Source organism: Adiantum capillus-veneris, chromosome 22, assembly GCF_014529385.1.
Source record: "Adiantum capillus-veneris isolate H3 chromosome 22, ASM1452938v2, whole genome shotgun sequence".
Classification (NCBI taxonomy): domain Eukaryota; kingdom Viridiplantae; phylum Streptophyta; class Polypodiopsida; order Polypodiales; family Pteridaceae; genus Adiantum; species Adiantum capillus-veneris.
The window spans coordinates 124,508,025-124,532,983 of NC_140952.1; the positions used below are offsets into that span (position 1 = coordinate 124,508,025).

Below are 24,959 nucleotides of genomic sequence, written 5' to 3' on the forward strand. Positions count from 1 at the left end.
GGGGGGGGGGGGGGTGATGAAACGAACTCAGGAAGTGGATCTCCAGGCTACACGGACCGCCTACAGACACGCGTCGGACGAACCACCCGACCACAGCCACCATCCGGCTGCTCCCCCGTGCTGGGGCCAGCGTCCGAGGACATAGACGTGCACCTGTAAGACCGAGTGTCCCATACCACCCGGCCTCACCTCCTCGAGGTGACCTCGCGCCATAGTAACAGGGAACGGGCGGAACGGGGCCCTCCCGTTCCCGGAACGCGTTCCCAAGCCCGACATCTTCGCGAAATGGGAACGGGACCGGAACGCCGTTCCCTTCCCAGGCATAACCGGAACGGCAGCCGGAACGGGGCCCGGAACGGCATCCGGAACGCGGAACGGCAAATCCGGAACACCAAAGTTATAAAAAATGATAGTTTGGGGTAGGTTTTTTGAACTTTTGGGGGGGTGTTAGTTCCATCCTCTCCTATATAAATAAGGGCTTTAAAACCTCTCTCTCTCAAGCTCTCTACCTCACCCTCTCCCTCAAGGTTCTCTCTCCCTCTCCCTCTCCTTTTTCCTCAAGGCTACCGTTCCGGCCTCCGTTCCTGTTCAGCCACCCCGAGGGCCCTCCGTTCCGGGAACATCCCGGAGCCCCCCGTTCCCGTTTCCCATTCCCGTTCCGTGTAACTATGCCTCGCGCACTCCTAGCCTGGCGGGCTAACCACTAGCACTCTGCCAGTGGGGGTCGATAACTACAAATGAGTCCTTGGCCTCCCTTTTATAGTAATGGCCGGCCACACTGGCCGTGTTCACACTACGTCCGCCCAGACACTGGACGCCCATCCCAACGCCGTCTGGGCTAGATCCCCTCTCCCAAGAGCGGGACATAACATACTTCCCCCCTTAAGAACCATTGATGTGCTTATCAATGAAGTGGGGGATACTGAGCTTTGAGAGCTCTAACCGGTTCCCAAGTAGCAAACCTTTCAGATTGACCCTTCCAATTAATTAAGTACTCGTCATAAGCCTTTTGGCGCAAATGACAGGTACAATGACATAAGACTGCCTCTGGTTTTCGAGGAATATACTCAGTTCGCATATCTTCCCATACATTTCCTCGATAGGCACAACACCGTCGACTTCGCCTAATTTTACTTTAAGGCGGCTGACATGAAACACTGGATGTACACTAACATCCGAAGGAAGAGCCAGTTTATAGGCAATTGGGCCAATTTTCTTTGTGATCAAGAACGGACCACAATATCTAGCTGAAAGCTTATAATGCTTTCCCGTTTGCATAGTCTTGGAATTGTTGGGTATCTTCAGATAGACCCATTGTCCCACATCTAGAGTCCTTGGAGATCTCTATTGATTAGCATAAGTAGTGACTCGATCACGAGCTGTTCTTTTACTATCCTTAGCCAATTTGAGCATTTCTTGCATGTCATACAGGAAATCACGAGCTTGGTGTTCCTTGACTTTTTCTAAGCCAATAGCAATCGGGGATTTAGGCTCAAATCCATACATCAGCATGAACGTGCTAAATCCAGTAGCAGAATGCTTGCTACTATTATAGGCAAACTCTAACTGTGGAAGATACCTTTCCCAATTACACTGCCTGTGAGAGACATAAGCTCTTAACATGTCCTCTAATTTTTGATTCATCCTCTCAGTTTGTCTGTCGGACTCAAGATGGTCAAAAGACGACATACTCAACTTTGTCTGAAGATGAGCAAACACATCTCATCAAAATCAGCCAGTGAACTTAGTATTTCGATCACTGACGATATCCTCTGGCAGACCATACAACTTATAAAGCTGATCGACAAATAAAACCGCCAACTCATGGCTTTTTACTGTCGACTTCGTTGGTATAAACTTCGCTATTTATGTGAGTCTATTGATCACAACCGAGATGGTGTCATTGCCCCGACTAGTATTTGGCAAACCAGCTATAAAGTCCATGGAAATACTCTGCCACTTGGCATCTGGGATTTCCAATGAATGTAGCAGGCCAACTTTCCTAAGGCGCTCTGCCTTATTGACCTGACACGGAGTGCATCTCTTCACATAGATCTCTATGTAAGAGCGTATCCTTGGTCAATAGAAATATCGCTTGACCAAAGCCAAAGTTCTTTGGATGCCTGGGTGCCCAACGCTAGGAACATCGTGGCATTTGCACAAAATCCTTTGTCGAACCTCATCGATTTTTGGCACGCAGACTTTACCATTTCTGAACAATAGTCCACTTCTAATGGAATACTGTCGTTGTCTTGTCTCTCCAGTACGACTCACTTGGGTCTCTGGATCACCCAAGCCTGTACGCGAGTCATGCCCCGCTTCAACCTCGTTCCATGTCTTGCCAAAATAGCCATCGGAACGACATAGCTTTCGGAGAGAGAGATAGAAATCCGTCGAGATTTCAACCATTGTAAGCTGCAAGGGAAGTGAATGTTGAACTTTGCTCAAGATGAGTGCTCCGAACTGTGCTCAAGGTTCCTTTTTCTTAGGGAAGGGAGAGCCTTCCGTTCCTTTAGTGAGAGCGTGCAAATGATCACAAACAAAGTGAATAGACAGTGTGAATGAAGGTACCGAGATTGAGAGATAGAGAGAGAAGAATACGACACCAGAAAGTTGTCAAACCCTCCTCCGAAGGCCCCACTCTCTATGGCGAGAGCGGTCTACTTATGATTGCACAAATCTCTACAATGCTTGGACTTGCTGACGATGTCGACGACGATGAGGGCGACGAACGGGCTGAAATCTGGAAATGCTAATGGCTGAAATCTGCAAATCTTTATCTCCTAAATTGTGACTCTTATGTCGGTGACGATGTCGATGACCACGGTACGACGACGATGCGTTAAAAGCGCAGATGCTGAAATCTGCATTTTCCGGGCTGAATCTGTAAACTTCGATGGATCCCACCGTGCGGCAAGGAACTGCTGCGGAAAGGTGAGATTTGCGAGGTTCGGGACTTGTTCTGCGATGTCTAAGTGCTGAAAACTGAAAACGCTGGTGCTTGTGTTGGTTCCGTCGCGGTAGATCTGCAAAACGCTGAAATGCCTGGCAGATGCAAAAACGCTAGTGCTGAAAATCTGACTTGCGGTGGAAATTTGCTAACGCTAGGGCTGATCTGCTGTCGCTGTGCAAATTTGCTACCGCTAGGAGTCTTCTGCTTCTTGCTGTCGCCAAGTTGTTGCCAATGCAAAAACGCGGGCTGATCTGGTCCAAAAACGCGAGCCTTCTGCTGTGATGCAAAAACGCTAGGCCTCTTGGGGGTTCTGTTGAGAAGTTGCCTGTTGAGCGTGTGCTCCTGCTGCCTCTTTTGCCAGAAAGTGCTAGCTCTGGTTTGCTTATATATTATCTTAGCAAAATTGCCCTACCTAGTTCCCAACAAAAGTCACTTAAAAAGAATAAGTGAAAAATGTTAAAAATAGGCAAAATAGGTCTATGCACTATCAAAATGCTACTAATGGGATTTGATTGGAATCTGATGGTCATGCTGTGTGCAACCGGAGGATATGCATCTAATCTAAGTGTCTGGACATGCACGGTCTGCGAACAGACTTACAAAAGTGCCAGATCACTTCCATTCCAGACTGACTTAATTGAACTGAACCTGGTCATCATGCTGTAGCTTGTCCACGGACACGTAGGGTTGGATGTGTCACGTGACATCCCCTCCTTTTCAAAGTGAGGTACTGGTACTGAACTGTATGGCGTCCAAGGAGATCGCCAACAACATCCGGAATCCTCGAAAGGACTCTTCACCGGCCCACTCTGATGTGTGGGTCGTGCGATACTTGAACTTCATAAAGGTCTGCAAAGCTTGCTTCTTTGGGCCGCGCCGAAAGCGACACGAAGGCTTCTGTAGCTCCTTCAATGCTTCAACTTTGTGTATGGACATAGGTCCATCTTCTTCAAGAATCTCCAAGGCTGAAAATTCCTGAAACCACTTCCAACACAAAAACATGAACATACCTATTCCGTGTAAAGTGACTGGAGAAAATCTAATCTTCTTAAAAGACTGTGCATGCAATGTAGATGAACAAATAGACGAAGTGCCAAACCGTTTACCACACACGCAAACAATGAGATCGAATCTTGTCTTGCTGATCTAAATCAATCAACTGTGGCAATTCACAACGGAAAAGCCCATTGTTGGTGCTCATACTTCTTGTGCTTTTTCTACGAATGTGTCATGCCAAGGAAGAGACATGGAATGTGACTTCCTTGAATGCATACTTTTCAGCTTTTCATGAACAATCCGCATACATCCGTGCTCATTCATGAGTGAAACCTGCTCAACGTACAATATGTCATGTCTAGGAAAAGGGATAACATAAAGACGCTGACTAAGATACAAGAAACGATCACAAATGAAACACTCAATCACTGCGTGTTGACTAATCATTCGAACACATAGTACTTCCTGTAAGGGTTCTTTGGACCTAAGCTCGAGAGCCAAGATCGGTTCGTCGTGTTTGATCGAATCTGCCTGGGGGTTTGCTATGGACCTCGACTCGAAAGCCAAGATTGATTCTTCGTGATTGACCGAAGCTGCAATGAGGTTAGCTTCACTAGAAACTGTATCAACTAACCCATCATTCTTGTGAACAATCACATCGTGGTCATACAAATCATCATGCTTGTGAGAAATCGCATCTTGATCAGGCAAATCATCATGCTCATCATTATCATGCAATTCATCATGCTTGTCATTATCATTCAAATCATCATGCAATTCATCATGCAAATCCTGTGTGTCATGCTTTGGAGAAGAAGGGACGGAGAGAGTCTCCTTCTCCCGATTCTTTTCAAATTGCGCCTGCACAATAGAAAAGAGTTGCAAGATGAGAGAGGCGAAGAAGAATTTTCCCCACCAAGCCCCTTCCCCATCTACGACAAGGATTGCCCTAACTCCTATGGAAGCTTTCGACAAGATGATGATGGACAAGAAGTTAGAACGCAAAGCAAGAAATGCAGAACGAAAAGCAGAAATAGAGTGTGACCACGAAGAAAGAATGGCAGCCATAGAGCGTAAATGCACAGAAAGAATGGCAGCCATAGATCGCGAGAACAAAGCAAGACAAGCAGAATTTGATCGCGAGAACAAAGCAAGAAAAGAAAAGAGCGACCAACACATGAAAGAGTTGCTCATCACCTCCAAGCGAACTATCCATTCCGCTTTGAGTGATGACCATCCACTGAAGTCTTGGGTTCTTAAGTTCACGAGGAACTTGGGTTCTTGGGGGTCTTGGTTCTTGGGGTTCTTGAGTTCTTGAGGTTCTTGAGGTTCTTGAGGTTCTTGCGGGTCTTGAGGTTCTTGAGGTTCTTCTTTAGCTTGCAATCTGTGCTAGAGAAGGATCTTCTCTTCACCCGAGTTATGCTCTTTTCTACGGGCGCACCCCTTGGCGGCCTTGCGCTCACACCAAGGTTCCTTTTTCCCACCTCACATCGATTGGCCGCCGCTAAGTGCACGGTCCGCTCTCAATGAGTGAAAGGAGACACAAGGGGAGGCTGGACAAGCCCTTCTTTCCTGGGTTTCCTGTCACTCTTCAAAACTCTATTAGGAATCGACACGCCCAAGAAATTTTGGGTAACGTGCAACCGCAACAAGCAAAAAAATTCTGTGGTTCTTGTGGTTCTTTCCTTGAGTGATATAGAACACTGCCAAAGCTCTGATACCAATGTAAGGTGCAGCAGAAGTGAATGTTGAACTTTGCTCAAGATGAGTGCTCCGAACTGTGCTCAAGGTTCCTTTTTCTTAGGGAAGGGAGTGTTAGGTGCAGCGGAATGAATGTTGTTTTTTTCTCAAGATTAGTGATCTTTATTGCTCAAGGTTCCTTTTAGTCCTTAGGGAAAGAGAGAGCTTTCCGTCTCATTCACTTGTGCGTGCAAGTGAATGAGACTGAGAGAAGGAGAGAGAAGAGATACCGAGAGGTTGTAAAACCCTCCTCCGAAGGCCCCACTCTCGTCGGCGAGAGTGGCCTATTCTTTGATTGCACAAAGGTGTACAATGCGTATGCAATGGACAGATGCAAGTTGGACTATGCCGATTACGACGACGGTGATGACGACGAAGACTCGATGGCTGAAATCTGTAGGCTTCTAATCGCTGAATTCGGGGGCTGTTTCGGTGGCTGAAAATGACTGTTTTGTCTGCGTTTTTATGGCTGAAGATGGGGAAGCAATCTGCAACCAACTTGAGGTGAATCTGCTACTTTGCTAACTGCTGAAAACCTGCGTTTTCCAATGGCTGAAATGCAGATTCCCTAGCGTTAGTAGATGGGGCTGAAAACGCTGGAGAAGCGTTAGTAGATGGGGCTCGTTCAGAAACTGTGTCATGCCAAGGAAGAGACATGGAATGTGGCTTCCTTACATACAAACTTTTCAACTTTTCATGCACAATCCGCATACATTCATGCTCATCCATGAGAGAAACGTGCTCAACATACAATGTGTCATGCCTAGGAAAAGGGATCACATAACGATGCTGACTAAAATATAGGAAACCTTCACGAATGAAACACTCGAACAATGCGTGCGTATCAATCATGCGAACACATAATACTTCCTGTGATGGTTCTTTGGACCAAGGCTTGAGAGCCAAGATCGGTTCGTCCTGAATGATCGAATCGTCCTGTGGGGGTTCTTTGGACCTCGACTCGAAAGCCAAGATCGGATCTTCGTGATTGATCGAATCTACAACGAGGTTAGCTTCGCTAGGAAAAGCATCCACTAACACATCATCCTTGTGAACAATCACATCTTGTTCATGCAATTCATCATGCTTGTCTTTATCATCCAAATCATTATGCAAATCATGGTCAATCAAAGCACCATCATGCTTCACACAATCATGCAAATCCTGTGTGTCATGCTGTGGAGAAAGAGAGACCGAGAGAATCTCCTTATCCCGAATCCTTTCAATCTTGTCCTGCATATTAGCAATGAGAGATGGAGAAGGAGAAGTATCCACTCCATGAAAGACAGTAGGAGAATCACTGTCGGCATTGAGAGTTATAGTGTTAGCCGCAAATTTTATGACAACATCAGTCTCACGAAACCACTTAATGCCTAAAATCGTATCACATCCTGAGAGAGGAAAAACAACAAATCTTCTAGTGAAGGCAGTCTGTTGAATTGCAAACAGCACATCAAGGCACTCCTCCGTGATGAGAGCGTCCATACCGGGACGAAAGCCAAAGACCTCGATAGGAGATCTCGGACTAACTTCGAGGCGGGCTCTCTCAACAAGAGAGGAACTGATCACATCATGCATACTACTTGGGTCAAACAATATGACAAAACGGTGTCCCGATGTACGACCATAACATTTAATGAGAGAATCATCAATGGGAGGGTCCTGAGAAACTTTGGGCACAATCGTGTTATTATTCATTGCATTGACGGATGTAGTGGGTGCTGTGGGTTCTTTAGATTCATTCGATTCAAGCTTAGGACATGTTCTTTTTATGTGACCCTTAATGTGACAATGAAAACAACGACCGTCTTTAGAATTAAGTGCTTTGTTCTTCCGAAGTGATGTATCCTCCTACAATTCCTTGTGCTACCTTTTCATATGGAGTAAGCTTAGGTTTAGCAGTTGTGTTAGCTTTACCCTTAGATTCATTGGAAGAATTCTTTGTTGAGATACTGTTGGAAGATTGGTTAGAAGAGTTATCATTCTTACCGTTCTTACCGTTTTGAGGAGTCTGCGAAGTACTTGTGGAAGTCTTGTTCTCCTTAGGCTTTCCCTTGTTGTGCTTCGTCTCCTGTGCAAGAGCAATCGCTACCGCCTTGTTGCGATCGATTGGATCGAATACCTCGACATCGTACTTGATATACTCGTCCAATCCAAAGAGAAAAGCCTCTTTGCGCTCATCATCCGACATGCGTAATTGGGTACCTAGCTGCAAAACACGATTAGAAAAAGACATAACCGGCATACCATTTTGCTTGAGAGTGCGCCAATCGTCCTTCAATCGTGCGAGGTACTGAGGTGGCATAAACCGCACCTTGAGCTTGTCTTGGAAATCAGCCCAACTAAAGGAGAGGGGCGTGAAATCGTCGGCTGCCTCTAGGTGCGCGGCTAGCTGTGCCTCTTGCCATGCGTGGTACCAATTAATGGCATCACTGGCAAGGTACATAGCTGCCCTCGTCAAAACTTTGCTATTGCTTGTCTTCTTTTTTGTCGCAAAATAAGCATTAAGTTGATGCAACCAAGAATGAATAACTGTAGCATCCATCTTACCGTCATACTTATTGAAAATCAACTTTTCTGTGACTGGATGGTTGGAATCCGTGTCGTGGCTTGCGCCACCTGACGAACTTCCACGATCTTTGGGTGGTTCGGTCTTCGAGGCTAGGACTTGGGCAATCAATTCTTGAGTGGGTAGCTCTCGTCGAGCCTCACGCTCGGCCTCCAAAGCCAATCTACGAGCTTCACGCTCGGTCTCTATAGCCAATCTATGTGCGGCACGATCGGCCCCCAATGCTGCGTTTCGTGCTGCCGCTTCTTCCTTCCTTAGTTCTTTTCTTTCTTTTCTTGCGTCGCGCTCGCGTTCTAAAGCAAGGCGCTTGTCTTCCTGTCTATCCATCATGGCCATCATCTGCTTCATCATTGCCTCCATAGGGTCTGGCGTAGATGGCGAAGGGGGAGGGTTGGAAAAATCTCCTGGTGGGGAGAATCCTTCGTCGCCTCTCTCATGCTCATGACCTGAATGCGAAGTATCCATGCCGCTTCGGGTGACGATCATGCACTATGATCTTGGGGTCTTAAGCTCGCGAGGAACTTGGGTTCTTGAGGGTCTTGAGGGTCTTGAGGTCCTTGATTCGTGAGAATCTTGGGTTCTTGAGGTTCTTGAGTCTTGAGGGTCTTGGGTTCTTGGGGTTCTTGAGGTTTTCTTTCGCGTGCAAATCGTGTTGGAGAAGGATCTTCTCTTCACCCGAGTTCTACCCTTTTCTGCGGGCGCACCCCTTGGCGGCCTTGTGCTCACACAAGGTTGCTTTTTCCCACCTCATGTCGATTGGCCGGCCGCTAAGTGCACGGTCCGCTCTCAATGAGCGAAAAGAGACACAAGGGGAGGTTGGACAAGCCCTTCTTTCTTGGGATTCCTGTCACTCTTCAACAAAACACGATTAGGAATCGCCACGCCCAAGTAAACTTGGGTTCGTGCGATCTCAACAAGCAAAAAAAATTCTTGTGGTTCTTTCCTTGAGTAATGCAGAACACTTCCAAAGCTCTGATACCAATGTTAGGTGCAGCGGAATGAATGTTGTTTTTTTCTCAAGATTATTGATCTTTATTGCTCAAGGTTCCTTTTAGTCCTTAGGGAAAGAGAGCTTTCCGTCTTGTAGAGTGTTGTGGTCACGACCAAAGTGAGTGGATATTGTGTGTGCAAGTGAATGAGACTGAGAGAAGGAGAGAGAAGAGATACGACACCGAGAGGTTGTAAAACCCTCCTCCGAAGGCCCCACTCTCGTCGGTGAGAGTGGTCTATTCTTTGATTGCACAAAGGTGTACAATGCGTATGCAATGGACAGATGCAAGTTGGACTATGCCGATGACGACGACGGTGATGTCAACGACGACTCGATGGCTGAAATTTGTAGGCTTCTAATCGCTGAATTCGGGGACTGTTTCGGTGGCTGAAAATGACTGTTTTGGCTGCGTTTTTATGGTTGAAGATGGGGAAGCAATCTGCAACCAACTTGAGGTGAATCTGCTACTTTGCTAACTGCTGAAAACCTGCGTTTTCCAATGGCTGAACTGCAGATTCCCTAGCGTTAGTAGATGGGGCTGAAAACGCTGGAGAAGCTGAAGGTTGGGTTGGCGTTTTTGCATAAAAAACGCTGGCTGATTTGGTGCTTTTCTGCAAATGAAAACTCTGGCTGAAATAGCACTGTAGGGCGATCATGCAAGGGGGGACAATTGCGCCAGAAGGTGGAAGCTTCCAGGCGATGCTGATGCTGTGGAAAAACGCCAAGGCTAGGCAAGGATGGCGATGGATCTTGATGGTGGGGGGGTACTGCTGAGAAGTTGCCTGTTGAGGGGGAAGCTCCTGCTGCCTCTTCTGCCAGAAAGTGCTAACTTGGGTTTGCTTATATATTAACTTAGCAAAATTGCCCTACCTATTTTTGTTGGAAAGTCACTTAAAAATAATAAGTGAAAATACCAATAAATAGGAAAATAGGCTAAATGTAATGGAAAATTCCCCTAACTGATGCTAATGGATTCTAATGGGAATTCCGATGATCATGCTAAGTGACTGGGCATGCACGGTCTACGAATAGACTCACAAAAGTGCCAGATCACTGCTAATCTAGACTTGACTTGACTTGGTTGACTGAACTCTGCTGTGGTGTAGCTTGTCCACGGACACATAGGGTTGGGATGTGTCACGTGACAGGGAGAGCCTTCCGTTCCTTTAGTGAGAGCGTGTAAATGATCACAAACAAAGTGAATAGACACTGTGAATGAAGGTGCTGAGACTGAGAGATAGAGAGAGAAGAATACGACACCAGAAAGTTGTCAAACCCTCCTCCGAAGGCCCCACTCTCTATGGCGAGAGCTGTCTACTTATGATTGCACAAATCTCTACAATGCTTGGACTTGCCGACGATGTCGATGACGATGAGGATGACGACTAGACGGGCTGAAATCTGGAAATGCTAATGGTTGAAATCTACAAATCTTTATCTCCTGAATTGTGACTCTATGTCGATGACGATGTCGATGACGACGGTACGACGATGACGCGCTGAAAACGCAGATGCTGAAATCTGTGTTTTCTAGGCTGAATCTGTAAACTTCGATGTATCCCACCGTGCGGCAAGGAACTGCTGCGGAAAGGTGAGATCTGCGAGGTTCGGGACTTGTTCTGCGATGTCTAAGTGCTGAAAACTGAAAACGCTGGTGCTTGTGTTGGTTCCGTCGCGATAGATCTGCAAAACGCTGAAATGCCTGGCAGATGCAAAAACGCTAGGGCTGAAAATCTGACTTGCGGTGGAAATTTGCTAACGCTAGGGCTGATCTGCTGTCGCTGTGCAAATTTGCTACCGCTAGGAGTCTTCTGCTTCTTACTGTCGCCAAGTTGTTGCCAATGCAAAAATGCGGGCTGATCTGGTCCAAAAACGCCAGCCTTCTGTTGTGATGCAAAAACGCTAGGCCTCTTGGGGGTTCTGCTGAGAAGTTGCCTGTTGAGCGTGTGCTCCTGCTGCCTCTTTTGCCAGAAAGTGCTAGCTCTGGTTTGCTTATATATTATCTTAGCAAAATTGCCCTACCTAGTTCCCAACAAAAGTCACTTAAAAAGAATAAGTGAAAAATGTCAAAAATAGGGAAAATAGGTCTATGCATTGTCAAAATGCTATTGATGGGATTTGACTGGAATTTGATGGTCACGCTGTGTGCAACCAGAGGATATGGATCTAATCTAAGTGTCTGGACATGCATGGTCTGCGAACAAACTCACAAAAGTGCCAGATCACTTCCTATTCTAGACTGACTTAACTGAACTGAACCTTGGTCATGCTATAGCTTGTCCACGGACACGTGGGGTTGGATGTGTCACGTGACAGCCATAGACAAGGCATTAACCTCAGGAATCCTGCTGAGTGCATCAGCAACTATATTGCTGGATCCTTTTCTGTAACGGATCTCAAAGTCAAACTCTTGTATAAGCTCAACCCATCTAGCCTTCCGGCCCCTGAGATCACCTTGATCACAGACATAGCGCAAGGAGTGATGATCTGTCGATGCAACAAACGTAGAGCCATACAAGTAGTGCCGCCATTTCCTCAAGTCCTAGACTACGGCGTAAAGCTCCTTCTCATACGTTGGATAACGCATCTCAGCGTCAGAAAGTTTCTTACTTTCAAACGTAACAGGACGTCCATCCTGGTATAATGCTGCACCAATGGCATAATCACTAGCATCCGTTTCAACCACAAATAGTTTGCTAGGATCCACAATGTGCAATATTGGCGCAGTAGTCACCAAGTGCTTTAGTGTCCGAAAGCTCTTGTCGAGACGCTCGTTCCAGACAACAGGGGGATTACCTTTACGGTGAGGACTGCCCTTTCACTCCTCCTTTTAAGAGTTGCATAAGCGGAGCAGCAACTTTAGAGTAATCCGTGATAAACTTGCGAAAGAATCCAATAAAGCCTAAAAAGGACTTTACTTGGCGCACATTCTTCAAAATGGGCCAATTTCGCACTTTATCAAACTTTTCAGGGTCAACACGAATTGCATCGCGAGTAATGATGTGACCCAAATACAGAAGCTCTTTCTTGAAGAATTGGCACTTAGAGGCCTTAGCATAAAGCTTCTTAGTTCTCAGTACTTTGAGAACAACGCGTATATGCGCTAGGTGCGCAGACAAACTTCGGCTGTAGATCAAGATACAACGAGAAATACAACAACGAAGCTGCCTAAAAATGGTCTCAGCAGATCATTCATCATCTGCTGAAACGTAGTTGGAGCATTGGTCAAACCAAAAGGCAATCGTAGTGACCATAATGCGTATGGAAACCTATCTTAGGAATATCTTCCAATTTGATCCGTATTTGGTGATAGCCTGGTCGCAGGTCTATCTTCATAAAATACAGCACTCCATAGAGCCGATCTATCGGATCGTCCATACGCAGGAGCGGATACTTATTCTTAACAGTGAGCTTATTCAACCCTTTGTAATCCACGCAGAAGTGCATAGTGTTATCCTTCTTTCGAGAAAGTAACACTGGCGCTCCCCACGGGGATTTACTTGGCCGAATAAAACCCCTGTCGAGGTAATCTTTCAACTGCCGCTGAATCTCGTCCTCCTCGGTTTTACTAAACCGATAGGGTTGCTGGGCTGACTATCAGCCACAAACTCAATGCCATGATCTACTCCTCTCGAAGGCGGCAAGCCAGGAGGTAGATCATCAGGAAAAACATCCTTGAAATCAGTCATGATTTCTCGGGTAAGGTTGGATTTGTCGGAATCCCCAAGTTCAACAAAAGAACATGAAACATTGTTACAAAATTCAGTGACAGAAGTACCAAGCACTAATGAATCAAACCAAACAGATGGTACACATTGATAAAAGTCAACATTAGAAGACTTTGTATCTTTATTCATTTCCAAAGTAGTAACAACTGGTATTGCAAAACCATTATTTACAGAATTTTGATTAATAAGCGACACAGATACATGAGGCATGTCTTGCTTAACGAAAACAAGAGAGTGATGTACATAGTCTATATACAATGAGTCTTGTTTATCATAAAACCATGGAATTCCTAAAATAACATCTGCTCTGTCCAGGCGTATGATGTGGAAATCCAGGGTCTCTTTGTAATCAGCTAGCTTGAGCGACAAATCTGGAACTATCCGATTCCATACATCCATATCCTCGCCACGAGCCATCTTCACGCGATACTCATGGTCACTGTCCCGCGTCCGCATGCTAAGTTTCTGCACCAAATTTGCATCCACAAAATTGTGTGAGCTTCCATTATTAAGGAGTACGGTCACGTTGTGACCATTGATCTTCCCGGGGAAACGGAGAAGATCGTGCTTATCAAACACTTTGGTGCTAAAAGTACAGTTAGTGCATGAACTATTCGCTAAATGATTCATACTCTTTTAGAAATTCAAAGTGTCCTGGCCCTTTTTAAAAAAAAATAAGTCAAGTGTCCTTAGCCACTTAAATAAAAAAGTCCTTGGTGAGTTAAAAAACTCAACGCAAGCAGATTAGGTTTGCACAAAAGGAAATCAGCAAGTGGGGCAAAGCGTGCGACGCGTGGAGAGAGAAAAGCCACGGACCAGCGCGTGGCTGCTTGTGCCCAAGACGCAAAAGGGTGCCAGTTCGGAGCCAGCGTGGAGGAGCACTCATCCTCTCTCTCCTGTCAACACATCTCCCCGCTCTCCCCTGCAGACTCAGATTGTGCAAGCAAAGAGAGAGGCAAGTCTCTCTCTCTCTCTCTCTCTCCTGCAGACTCAGATTGCGCAAGCAAAGAGAGAGGCAACTCTCTCTCTCTCTCTCTCTCTCTCTCTCTCTCTCTCTCTCTTCCTTTGTAAAGTCTGGTTTTAATAAAAAAACTAGTAGAAGCGTTACGGAGTATCGAAAATCAATAATTTACCCGTAAAAATGAGTAAATATATAAGTGAAACCGTGATTTTCATCACAAAATCAGTAAAAGCAGTAAAAATCTAGCGATTTTCAGCACTTCCGCCTACTAGATTGCTGAATTTTGTCAAAATCAGCGAGAAGCACATTAAACTTCACTTGCAAACATGCTCATGAGAAGAAAATAATGAGGTAAACAATTATTTCATCAAAACTTGCATGAAACAGTTTCTAACTAGCCCATAGGTGTGCACGTAGTCCTTTGTGAAGCCAAGCCGGCTTTGATACCATGAAACGAACTCAGGGAGTGGATCTCCCGGCTACACGAACCGCCTACAGACACGCGTCGGACGAACCACCCGACCATAGCCACCATCCGGCAGCTCCCTCGTGCTGGGTTAGTGTTCGAGGACATAGGCGTGCACCTGTAAGACCGAGCGTCCCATACCACCCGGCCTCACCTCCTCAAGGTGACCTCGTGCACTCCTAGCCTCGCGGGCTAACCATTGGCTCTTTGCCAATGGGGGTCGACAACTACAAATGAGGCCTTGGCCTCCCTTTTATAATAATGGCCGGCCACACTGGCCGTGTTCACACTACGTCCGCCCGGACACTGGACGCCCATCCCGACGGCGTCTGGGCTAGATCCCCTCTCCCAAGAGCGGGACATAACAGGTGAAGATGTCATCACGGCTTGGCATCATCTGAGAACGAAAAAGGAAGACACTTTGGTTGACTATTGTTAGAGATTTTGGGATACCATTTTACAAATGTCCTCGTTTTGGAGGATCATCGTGAAGGACCAAATTGAGCGGTTTTGTTATGGACTACCAAAAGAGATTTGACGATATTGCTTCAAGCAAAAGTCAAAATCCATTCAGAGGCTTATGGGACATGCCAAAGAAGCCTTTGGTATGCACGCCAGCTCATTGACATATCCTACGGACAAGTTAGTGTCCACTAGGGAAAAGAACTTGGCAGATTCTCTTCAATTTTTAGTTGTATCTTTATGGCTTTTGGATTTTTAGCAGTGTCTTTTTCTTAAGTGCACATTGAAGCAACGGGTTGAACCTGGTGTTGCACAAGAGGGGAGCCACTCCATTCACTTGTCATAGGTTGCCTAGATTGAATAAAGACACTAATTTCTCTTTGAGATTTTAGGGATATATTGATGGTTTGACAGTAATTTGACTGTACGAAACTATGTACATTGAATTGGAGATCTCCTAGATTGAACCGATTACATGTACACTTTCGTGTGTGTATTATGAGAGTGATATAAAAGAAGATGAAATGTTTGCAACATTTTATTTGATGAATGATTTGATGAATTTAGTACATCTAGACATCTATTAGAGATCAACGAGATTTAGATGTTATGGCTTAGTGAATGTGATTGTACATCAAGATTTCTATCTTGATGAGATGGTTGGATACTTTTGTGAGTGCAACAAGAGTTCTGAAGGGATGAGATGAGGTGCATCAAGAGTTCTGGACTAGATGAGATGGCTAGATTGAATGATTGAAACACGGTATTGAGTGTGAACTAAGTGTGATATTTGTGGACTACATGCTTTGTGAATGTACTGTCTTGTGGGGATGGTCATAGGCATGGTTTGTTTGAAATGTGTGAAAAATATGAATCTTGCAGTGACATGATTTAGTGGATCAAGATATCCGTGAAAAGATCAGCATGGTCTAGATGTGATTGCTAAAAATGTTACAATGATCATGATTTGTATCTTGGACCCTTGACATGTGATCGATCAATGACTGATGTCTTTGTGCAAGTACTGGGATGTGTGCAGTCTAGTGCATGTGTGCATAGAGTCAGTGTCTACTGAAAAAAGGTTTTGGCTTTTGTCTGTTTTGCAGGTGTAATCAAGGACGATTACAATTCTTTCAAGAGGGGGATATGTCTCAAGTTTGTGACATGGCGTGCCCAACTCGAGGAACTGGCCAAGAGGACAAGGGGTTAAGAGTTTAAAAACTCTAATTCAAAAGATCTGATGGAACCCAAAAGATGTGGACACCGATTGAGGCGCTTAAACCTTGAAAAGACCAAAAGCGTAAGGACTGCTGCCAATCTCCACGAATTGCGCTAAAGTGACATGTGGCATGACTCTACGGATTTCTGCGCTTTGCGTTGGCTGGATCTGGTAGGTTTTGCGCTATGCATTTGGGAGTATATGCTTTAGGGGTGAGGTGCTTTTGGTTGAGAAGCTTTTGGGGCATCCCTTTGTTTATGAGGAACCTCTAGGCCACTCTTTAGAGAGCATCTAAAAGCGGAGTCTTAGAGAGCTGGACCAATCGGGGACTTGCGCCTTTGCGAAGCAATAATAAAGAAATACCGAAAGGGGTGCTAGTCTTTGGGGCCAGTGCTTCTAGGAACAGAACTCCGTTGATCCGTGTTGACTCTCCTCTTCTCTCTTTCTACTCAAGTTCAGTTCAGTTATTTGCAATTTCTTTTCGTGTGTTGCTATTGATTTCTTGCTTGGAGTGTCCAAACATGTCAATCCCTCCAAGGAAGTGCTACAACAATTGCGCACCCGTGGTATTCTCCAAACTCCCCACCAAGGAGAGAGTACCTAGGAAAGCTCTTGGTGAGACTTCCAAAAGAGGACTCTCTCCGATAAGGGAAGAAAGAGGACCCGTACGAAGGGCTCAAAAACTTACTACTCGATGAGGCATCTCCCTCTCAAACGAGAGCCAAAGTTTCAACGGTAGAGTGCCCACCAAAAGAACGAGAAAGAAGTGAGTCTCCTGCCACCATCGGCGGAGATGGCTCCACAAAGACGGCGGGCAAAACGCTATCCAACACCCCCTAAACGGAGAAGACCATCGCATACTCCTCTTCCATATAGGGCTGATTTGGGTAAGGTCATGGATGTTGAATCTAGGTTCTACATGGCTGAAAATAGGTTGCTATGAGCTGAATTCTTGGATGCAATGAACTAATCTGATTTGGATTCACTTTAGAGATAATTCTTGGCCCTTTTGAGCATGATTCAGGGACTGGGAAGCAGATCTATATGCTGCAAATCTGGCTACCAAATACGCAGGGGGACGCTGAGCGTTATGGGGTCCTTTCTTAAGGCTGATCTCCCTCCTGCATATACTCCTCGATTCGGGATGGTTTGGCACGCCAAATCCAAGGCTTCTTGGCTAATCTGGGTCACCTATCAGGGCTGGCACCTGGCTTACCCACCTCCAGCAGAATCGCAAGGAGTGCTGGTAGATGTGATGCCCCAAGTGCTATTGAGATGGGAAGCTTTGGCCTGCCTAAGGCTGCAAGGTAGTACTCCTAAACTTGGAGGCCTGTAACTGGGTAATAAAGAGCAAGGACTCCCTTAGATGTGGTAGCCTCTTCTCTATTCCTTAAGTGACCACCCCCCAAGAGGTGCTTATATTGTAATTTCATTTTGAGTCCCAACTTTTAAATGAAAAATCCCTTCAAAATTAAGCCAAGTCACCTCTGGTTTCCAGTTGGGAACTCCGAATTTTTTTTTCCGAGAAAAAGATCCTTCTATTAGTTACTGAAAATGCCCATAGGGCTACAACCACCTCTTCAAGAGAGGGCTACAACAACCATGATGGGAGACTCTCCCAATGAAAAAACCAGCATATGTACAATGGGGCTAAATCAAGAAATGGGGGGAGGGAAAAGCTACACAGGTGGTCGGTAATGCCATCGGAGTACTCCCTGGACCATGGTGTAAAAAGGCCCAGGACGCCAGAGTCGAAGGAAAGCCTCTCTGCGCTCCCGCATGCAGTCGGAGCTGCCCTGTAGTCCCTCAAGCTGTCCTCTGAGAGTATGGATCAGCTCTAGCCAAAAATCGCGAACAATCTCTACTGGTGGCACAGGGCGAGCCTCAAAGATGCGGAAGTAGCGGGCCCGCCATATGAACCAGAGTGTCAGGCCACTGATGAGCTCCCAACACTCCTCTCTCTCATTGCCCCACTCCTGTGGAGTAAGCTTTGTAGCAGGCTGGAGTGTAGGTCGCCCCTCCTGCATCACTATCATCCTGCTGGTGGAAGATAGCTCAAACTGAAGTGCCGGGCCCGTGAGGGTGGACCAAGCCATTGCTCCCCAACTGTACTGTCGACGAGCCGTGGAGAGAGCAGGCATCAGCCGAAGAACTTGTAGCCACATCTGCTGGGCCGAGGGACAGTCCCAGAGACAATGACGCTGACTCTCCACAAGATGGTCACAAGCTGCAGATGCGGTCGAGAGACCACTATGCACTAGCCAGCTCCCAACTGCCGTAGCTCTGTGTGCGACCAGCCATTGAAACAAGGTGACTCACCTCGGCTGTCTGGAGTCCCACAACCTCTCCTAGAAGGCTGCCAAGAACTCAACTGTGAGACCCTCCTCCTGCCAATGAGCTGCTGCAGCGGGGCGGGCCTCTCTCTATGCTACTAGTAAATGACGTCGTCCCAGTCGAACAATGTACTGAAAGAAAGGGACTCCTAGGTGGTTTGCAGAAGAGAAGGGGTCCCTCCAGAGCCACTCACCAGGATCCCACTGTACTCGTGCCAGTGGACAACACTCCCAAGCCCACAGCCTCCAGTGTCCAGTCTCAAGAGCTGCTGGGTCAGGATCTATGACACAAGTCCTTCCACAGATGCCCACTACTCGGATCCTCTGAAAACAACACTCTGCCACCTGCGGGGCCTCTACTGCAACTCGTTGTAGGCGTCCCCCACCCGGAAGCTTGAAGAAAAGGGAGGGAACAGTCTCTGAGTAGGCCCTGACGGAGATGAGAACCTCCAGTCGTGTGAAGGCTCCCATCCACCTGGGTGCTACTGGCTCGAGAGGCGTGAGCCACTCAGCTGGAACGCCTCTGAGATGTCCTGGCACATGCTCTGCACCCCTCTCATGCCCTGTAGCTGGAAACCCTGCATCTCCTCTGACAAGCCTGTGAACTCTAACTAGTCACCTAAAGAGCGCGCTGGACCCGTTGCCATGGGACCCCAGGAAACATGAGGCCGACTACCAACCAAGTGGCCTCTCTGAGCGCTAACCATGGGGTTCCAGACAAGGGGCTACCGTAGGCGCTCCTCCGTGCAAGTAGGCTGTCTCTGCTCCAGGCCTCGTCGCAAGAGCTCCCAAGAGTGAAGCAGACTCACAGCGAAGCGGTCCTCCAGTCTCCTGCTCAAACCAACTCTGCGCATCTCTGTGAAGATCCATCTGGTCAAAGGTTGCCAGGGGCCTCCTGCCTGAGGCACCCTAGCACAAAGCCGCTGTAGCAAGAACTCCTTCCAGGGCTCCTTACCTGGAAGAAGTCCTCTGACGATGAATTTCCCAAGAAGGGCTTTGCTCTACTGTGCTGGGTCAATGATCCCAAGCCCTCCCTGTGAACAAGGAAAGTGATGACCTGCCAAGCCACTTTGGCTCAGGCTATCTGAGTGTCACGTCCTGACCAAAGGAAGTTTCTGATCAGCCTCTCTACCTGGCTGATACAAGAACTCGAGAAGATCCAACAAGAAGTGATGTACCACATAGTCGCCAACAACACCTGGTTGGCCACTACTACTCTTCCAGCCAAAGAAAGTCGTGCTGAGCTCCAATGTAACAACTTTCTCCTGATAGACAGGAGAAGGGGAGCAATCTGCTGCTCGGGAGACAAGTTTAAACCAACCTGACAACCCAAGTACCGAACTGCAATCCCTGGGGGAATCCACCTAAAACCCTCTCCTGACATCCAATCGGGTAGAGGAGCACTACCAACCGAGAAAGCCACTGTCTTTCTCCAGTTGATTAGTGCGCCCGATGCACAACAGAAGGTCTCCAGAGCCTGCTCACCATAGTAACAGGGAATGGCCATTTTCAGGTCCCCGTTCCCCGTTCCCATCCCAATTTCCCGTTCCGAATCCCCGTTCCGTGTTTCAAACGTGAGTACCCGAAACAAGGAATGGCATTTCATGCATGTTGCCGTTCCCCGTTCCCCGTTCCAAATTCCCGTTCCTGGTAAGTATGCTGCTCACACCTGTGAAGGTTGGCCTCCTGGCTCTCTAAGTACAAGGCTGAGTCGTCGGCAAACTCAGCGTCCAGAAGCTCATCTCTCCGAATAGGGAGTGCTAAGCCCTGTAGACCAACCTGCTGCGACACCAAAAACCTGCTCATCGCCTCCGCATAGAACAGAAAGAGGAAGGGGGCAAGAGGACAGCCCTGTCTGACCGAACGTGTGAGCATGAAGCGATCACCTCTACCTCCCGCCAAAAGAACCTGACTGTGAGCCTGCCTGTACAAAGCTGACACCCCTTTGATCCAAGCATTTGAGAAGCCCATCCTGCGTAGAGTGCCCTCTAGAAAGTCCCAGTCAACTCTGTCGTATGCCTTCTCAAAATCGAGAAGAAGAATCACTAGGTCCTCACCACGGAGCCGTGACAGGGCAGAAGCCTCTAAAAAAGTAAAGATGTTGTCAAGGATACTGCGTTCCTTGACAAAACCTGTCTGAGTCCCATGTATAAGGCTCTCTAGAAATGGCTGAATCCTCAAACTCAGAGCCTTGGCAAGAATTTTGTAGGCTGAGTTAAGGATGGTGATGGGGCGCCACTGTCGAATCTCATCCAAGGAGCCACCCTCCTTGGGAATGAGGTAGATCAGGCCCTCACTCATGCTGTCAGGCATCACCCCTGCGTGCAGAATGTGCTGAAAAGCACTTAGAGATCTGGGCCAAGCAGGTCCCAGTACTCTAAGAAAAAATTGGGAGTCAGCCCATCCTCACCCGGGGAGCTACCACGGGGGAGGGCCCTAAGAGCTGTTGCAGCTCCTCAAGTTGAAGTGGTAGCTCAAGCCTTTGACGCATCTCCTCAGTCACAAGACAAGGCATCTGTGCCCAAACCTGCTCCCTGCATGCATCCTGACGCTTTGACTGGGGCTCTGCAGATAGTAACTCACGGTAAAAGTCAGTAGCAACTGCACGCATATCCTCGGGCTCAGAAGCAACGGACCCGTCGAGCCTCCTCAACTGACTGACCTTGGCATGCGAATGCCGAGGTCCCACTGTCTCAAAGAAAGCACCCGTCACTCTGTCGCCCACCTGGGGGGAACTCCGAAATTTATTGAAAGTATGTGCAAAAACACGATGGATGGCACATGCACATGCTTGCAGACACCATGATCCACAGTTCCCACCGGTACGGGACCGCAAACAGGCAAACTTGTCCTAGGCTACCTACTAATGTTGCTGGTTGCAGGATGTTCCTTGTACGATCAATTATGCAGAAAGGGTTATCCAGGGTTTAAACTGACTTAATGGATCAGTCCAAACTTGCAGGTGCTGCAAATGAGCTCACAAAGGTAATGGCATATGATCCACTAGGCTTTTGTAGTTGAAGGGTTGGCTCTAGGTCCACCTTGTTGAAGATGACTTCTTTTATGAAAATTTCAGCTGTAGAGAAGAGGTGAATTGTGAGTATTTGTGCAAGTGCATGCACATTCACATCCGTCTATTTCAATCAGAGCGACCTCAGGTTTGTGTATTGAGGGCGAAAGTTAAAAACGCCAGGGTTCATTACCCCCATAGGTTTGAATATGAGAAGTGAATAGAACAGAATAGAAACAATGTATCATAGGCTTATGTTGTGATGTCGAGTCCAGGAGGTGTTGATGTCTAAAAATCTCACTTCTATGCTGATAATCCATGTTTGCAACAAAGTGAAAGTGGTTGATGATGCAGGCAAGTGACTTACATCCAAAAATGTTAGCTGCAAGAATGTTAAAGTATCTCATTAGGAGCTGCATTTAATGGTTCACATGCTAGTCTCTCACTCTTTGGAGTGGATTTTGTGTCATTCAAGCAGTTGTTGACATACCACAGTGTCTACACATTTGATACAAACAGATATCCTTGCTTTAGTATCCATGAAGAGAGCCCTGAAAAGATGTACGTATGTGAAGAAGCAATGATGCTGGTAGTGTAGGCTCTTATGTTAAATATTGTGAACTTCTTATTGGCTTTTTTCATTGGCAATGATGGAAGTCCTAGATGCATCACAGTACAGTATGTGATCATCACTTTTACATAAGAAAACCAGCAGTTCTATCTACTGGGCTGGATTTTTTAAGTGAGATTTTAAAAATGTTTGGCTTCCGCAGGTATTAACCACTCTCCAGCTCTTATGGGACATGTTGATGAGTGCTCTTCTGGTTCAACAACTCTGGAAAAAGGTTTGCCGTTCCATCCATTTCCCCAAGACTTGTGCACAGAGAATATTTATAGTTTGGAACTATATTTACACACCATTCTTTTAAGTTGTACCTTCAATTCACCCAAGAAGTTCTATTTTTCAAGTTCAGACATTGGCTTTGTTGGAGTCCACCATGTTGGCATCCTTTGCAAGGACCTTGACAAGTCACTTAAATTCTACTGTGGCGTACTTGGTGAGGATAGGTTAACCTTTCTATCAGTCATGCTATTGTAGCTTTTGTTGATGGTGGTCATCTGCAACATGTCCTGTTACAGGTATGAAAGTGTGTGACCTCCGACCAGATAAAACTCTTCCTTTTCGTGGGGCTTGGCTATGGGTTGGGGATCAGATGATTCATCTCATGGAACTGCCAAATCCGGATCCTGTTCAGGGACGACCTTTACATGGTGGAAGGGATCGACACATGTGCCTTCATGTCAAAAATCTGGATGGCCTAAAATGCGCACTAAAAAATGCAGGTTGTGAATTGCTTTGCATCCATCCAAAAATTGTTTTACAAGTTGGTTGCTGGTCTGTACAGGTTAATCTCCTCATCTTTTATTTACGTTCCCGGTATCACTCTATACAGGAGAAGTCCTCTGTTTTATGCTATTATAGGAGAACAGTAGGCAGTTTTACAAGCACATCCAAGAAGTGTCCAGCTGTAAGGTGTTATCTCAGGAAGCTATAGGAAGATGGAAGATTGAACAGGGACAAAATGGGAAGGTGAATGGGGAGGGTGGCCTATGATAGGGAGTGGGCGAAAAGCGGAAGAGGGAGGGTGGAAAAAGGGGTGGTTATGGCTTCAAAGAGTGAGGAGCTTAAGAGGGGGTGGATAATTTACAGGGTGGAGGAATAAGCAAGTTTGGAAGGTAGAAATTGAAAAGATGTGGGCAATGAGCAGTGAGTTGTGATTTGAAATTGAGGCTGATTACACACTGCCTGCTATAAGTGAAGCGCCAAGCCAATCGCAAGATTTGAGTGCTGCCTCACCTTACACACTGCTATCTAGAGGTCGACGCCATATCCTACTTGGAAGACAGCACACGCCCAAAGCTGGGAGGGTTTTGGACAGCACCTCCAGGCTGCCCAAAGATGGTGGAAGCTGCAGCAACCAATCAGCTAGTGAACTCCACTCAGATTCTTGCTTCAGTTTCCAGCTGTGCAGAGCACCCTCTCGGCAATGCTGTGTAATTGTGCGCGCTGAAATGCATGCCCTCCATCACCAAGTCGATGCCAAGGTGGGCATGTCTTCTTTGGTGGCAATTGGACAATCACACATTAGGATGCAGTTTTTGGTCATTTTGATGGCAAGATTCTTGGTTGTCCGCTTTCTACACAGCTGATTTAGCATGGAAAAAGCGTGTGGAGTTTCTTTATTGGACTCCATGATTGACTAATGGTTCTAATTCACTTCGCTTGGAAGGTATTCACTGGGATTTAAATATATATGTTGGGCTCTCTCTTTGGCATTCTACCGTGTGGGGAAGTAGAGTAGAGTTACTAGAGCTTGTACCTTGTTGAAGCAATGCCAGGGTTTGGCCAGTGTCACGTGCACATCTAACCCTATGTGCATGTGGACAAGCTGTACTTACTTCTAGGGTTTAAGTAGCCTAGGAAGTGTTCTGGCACTTTTGTGAGCCTGCACGCAGGACGCAAGCATTTTCACCGCATGAACCCATTTTTCCCAAATTGCGTGTGAACCACCTCTTGTAGTCAATCTATTAATGATGGGACTTTTCAACTACCCAAATCGTGGGGTTTCTGTAGGGCTGATCGACCCAAGTTCTGGCACCTATATAAGTGGACCATTGGGTGCTAGTAGAAGGCAGAAGACACGGGGGAACATAGAGGCACCAAGTAGTACCAAGCAGTGCTGCAGTACGAAGTATCTCTTGGCATTTTCTTAAGAAGCACCAACGTTTTTGGCATCAGCATTTTCAGCCAGCAGCATTTTTGCTCTACCCAGTGTACTGCCGTAGTACACTAGCAGATCAGCCCTTTCCTCGTTGCGGTCAATCTTTCCATCCCGGCCAAGACATTGTTTTCAGCTTTCAGCTCTCAGTTCAGCCATGGTTGGCATCAACAGTAGCAAATTAGCCCCGTAGCCTCGCCGCCATTGCAAGTTCCCATCAGCATCCACATCGATTTCAGATTTCAGCCAGAAGCATCAAGAGCATTTTCAGATTTCAGCCCATGAGCTTCGACATCGTCGTTGTCATCGTCTTCATCGTCGTCATCTTTGTCAACGTCATTATCGTTGTCGACATCGTTGTTGTCAAGCTTCATAGCATTTAGAACCATTGTACCAGACTCGTGCAATCTAAAGCAAATACCTCTCTATTAGAGAGGGGGGCCCTTGGTGGGGGGTTTGGGACCCCATCTGGTGTCTTATCTTCTCTCTCTCTCTCTCTCTCTCTCTCTCTCTCTCTCTCTACCATTCATAGCACTTTCACTCTTGTTTTGGTCATCGCACATTCTCTCACTAAGTTAAGGAAGGCTCTCCCTTCTCAGAAGTAAAAGGAACCTTGAGCACTCACTGATCACTCATCCTGAGCTTGCACCATCACTCTACTGCTGCACATTACAACCAATGCCGTGTGTGTTAGATTTTTACACCACTCTGTTGCTTCACACAGGTCTAGGGCACTTCCTTGTACGGCTAG

The 24,959-nt window shown here is 46.7% G+C and overlaps 1 protein-coding gene across 1 annotated transcript in view; it reads left to right on the top strand.

The window, feature by feature from the left end:
- Nucleotides 1-24,959, top strand: part of LOC147430156 (glyoxylase I 4-like) — a 57,321-nt gene that overhangs the window by 17,532 nt on the left and 14,830 nt on the right. Inside the window, exons 2-4 of the mRNA XM_086494659.1 lie at nt 22,202-22,273; nt 22,403-22,486; nt 22,569-22,772. Of these exons, the coding sequence (XP_086350785.1) occupies nt 22,225-22,273; nt 22,403-22,486; nt 22,569-22,772 (337 nt within the window). The 5' untranslated portion in view covers nt 22,202-22,224. The remainder of the gene's footprint in view (nt 1-22,201; nt 22,274-22,402; nt 22,487-22,568; nt 22,773-24,959) is intronic.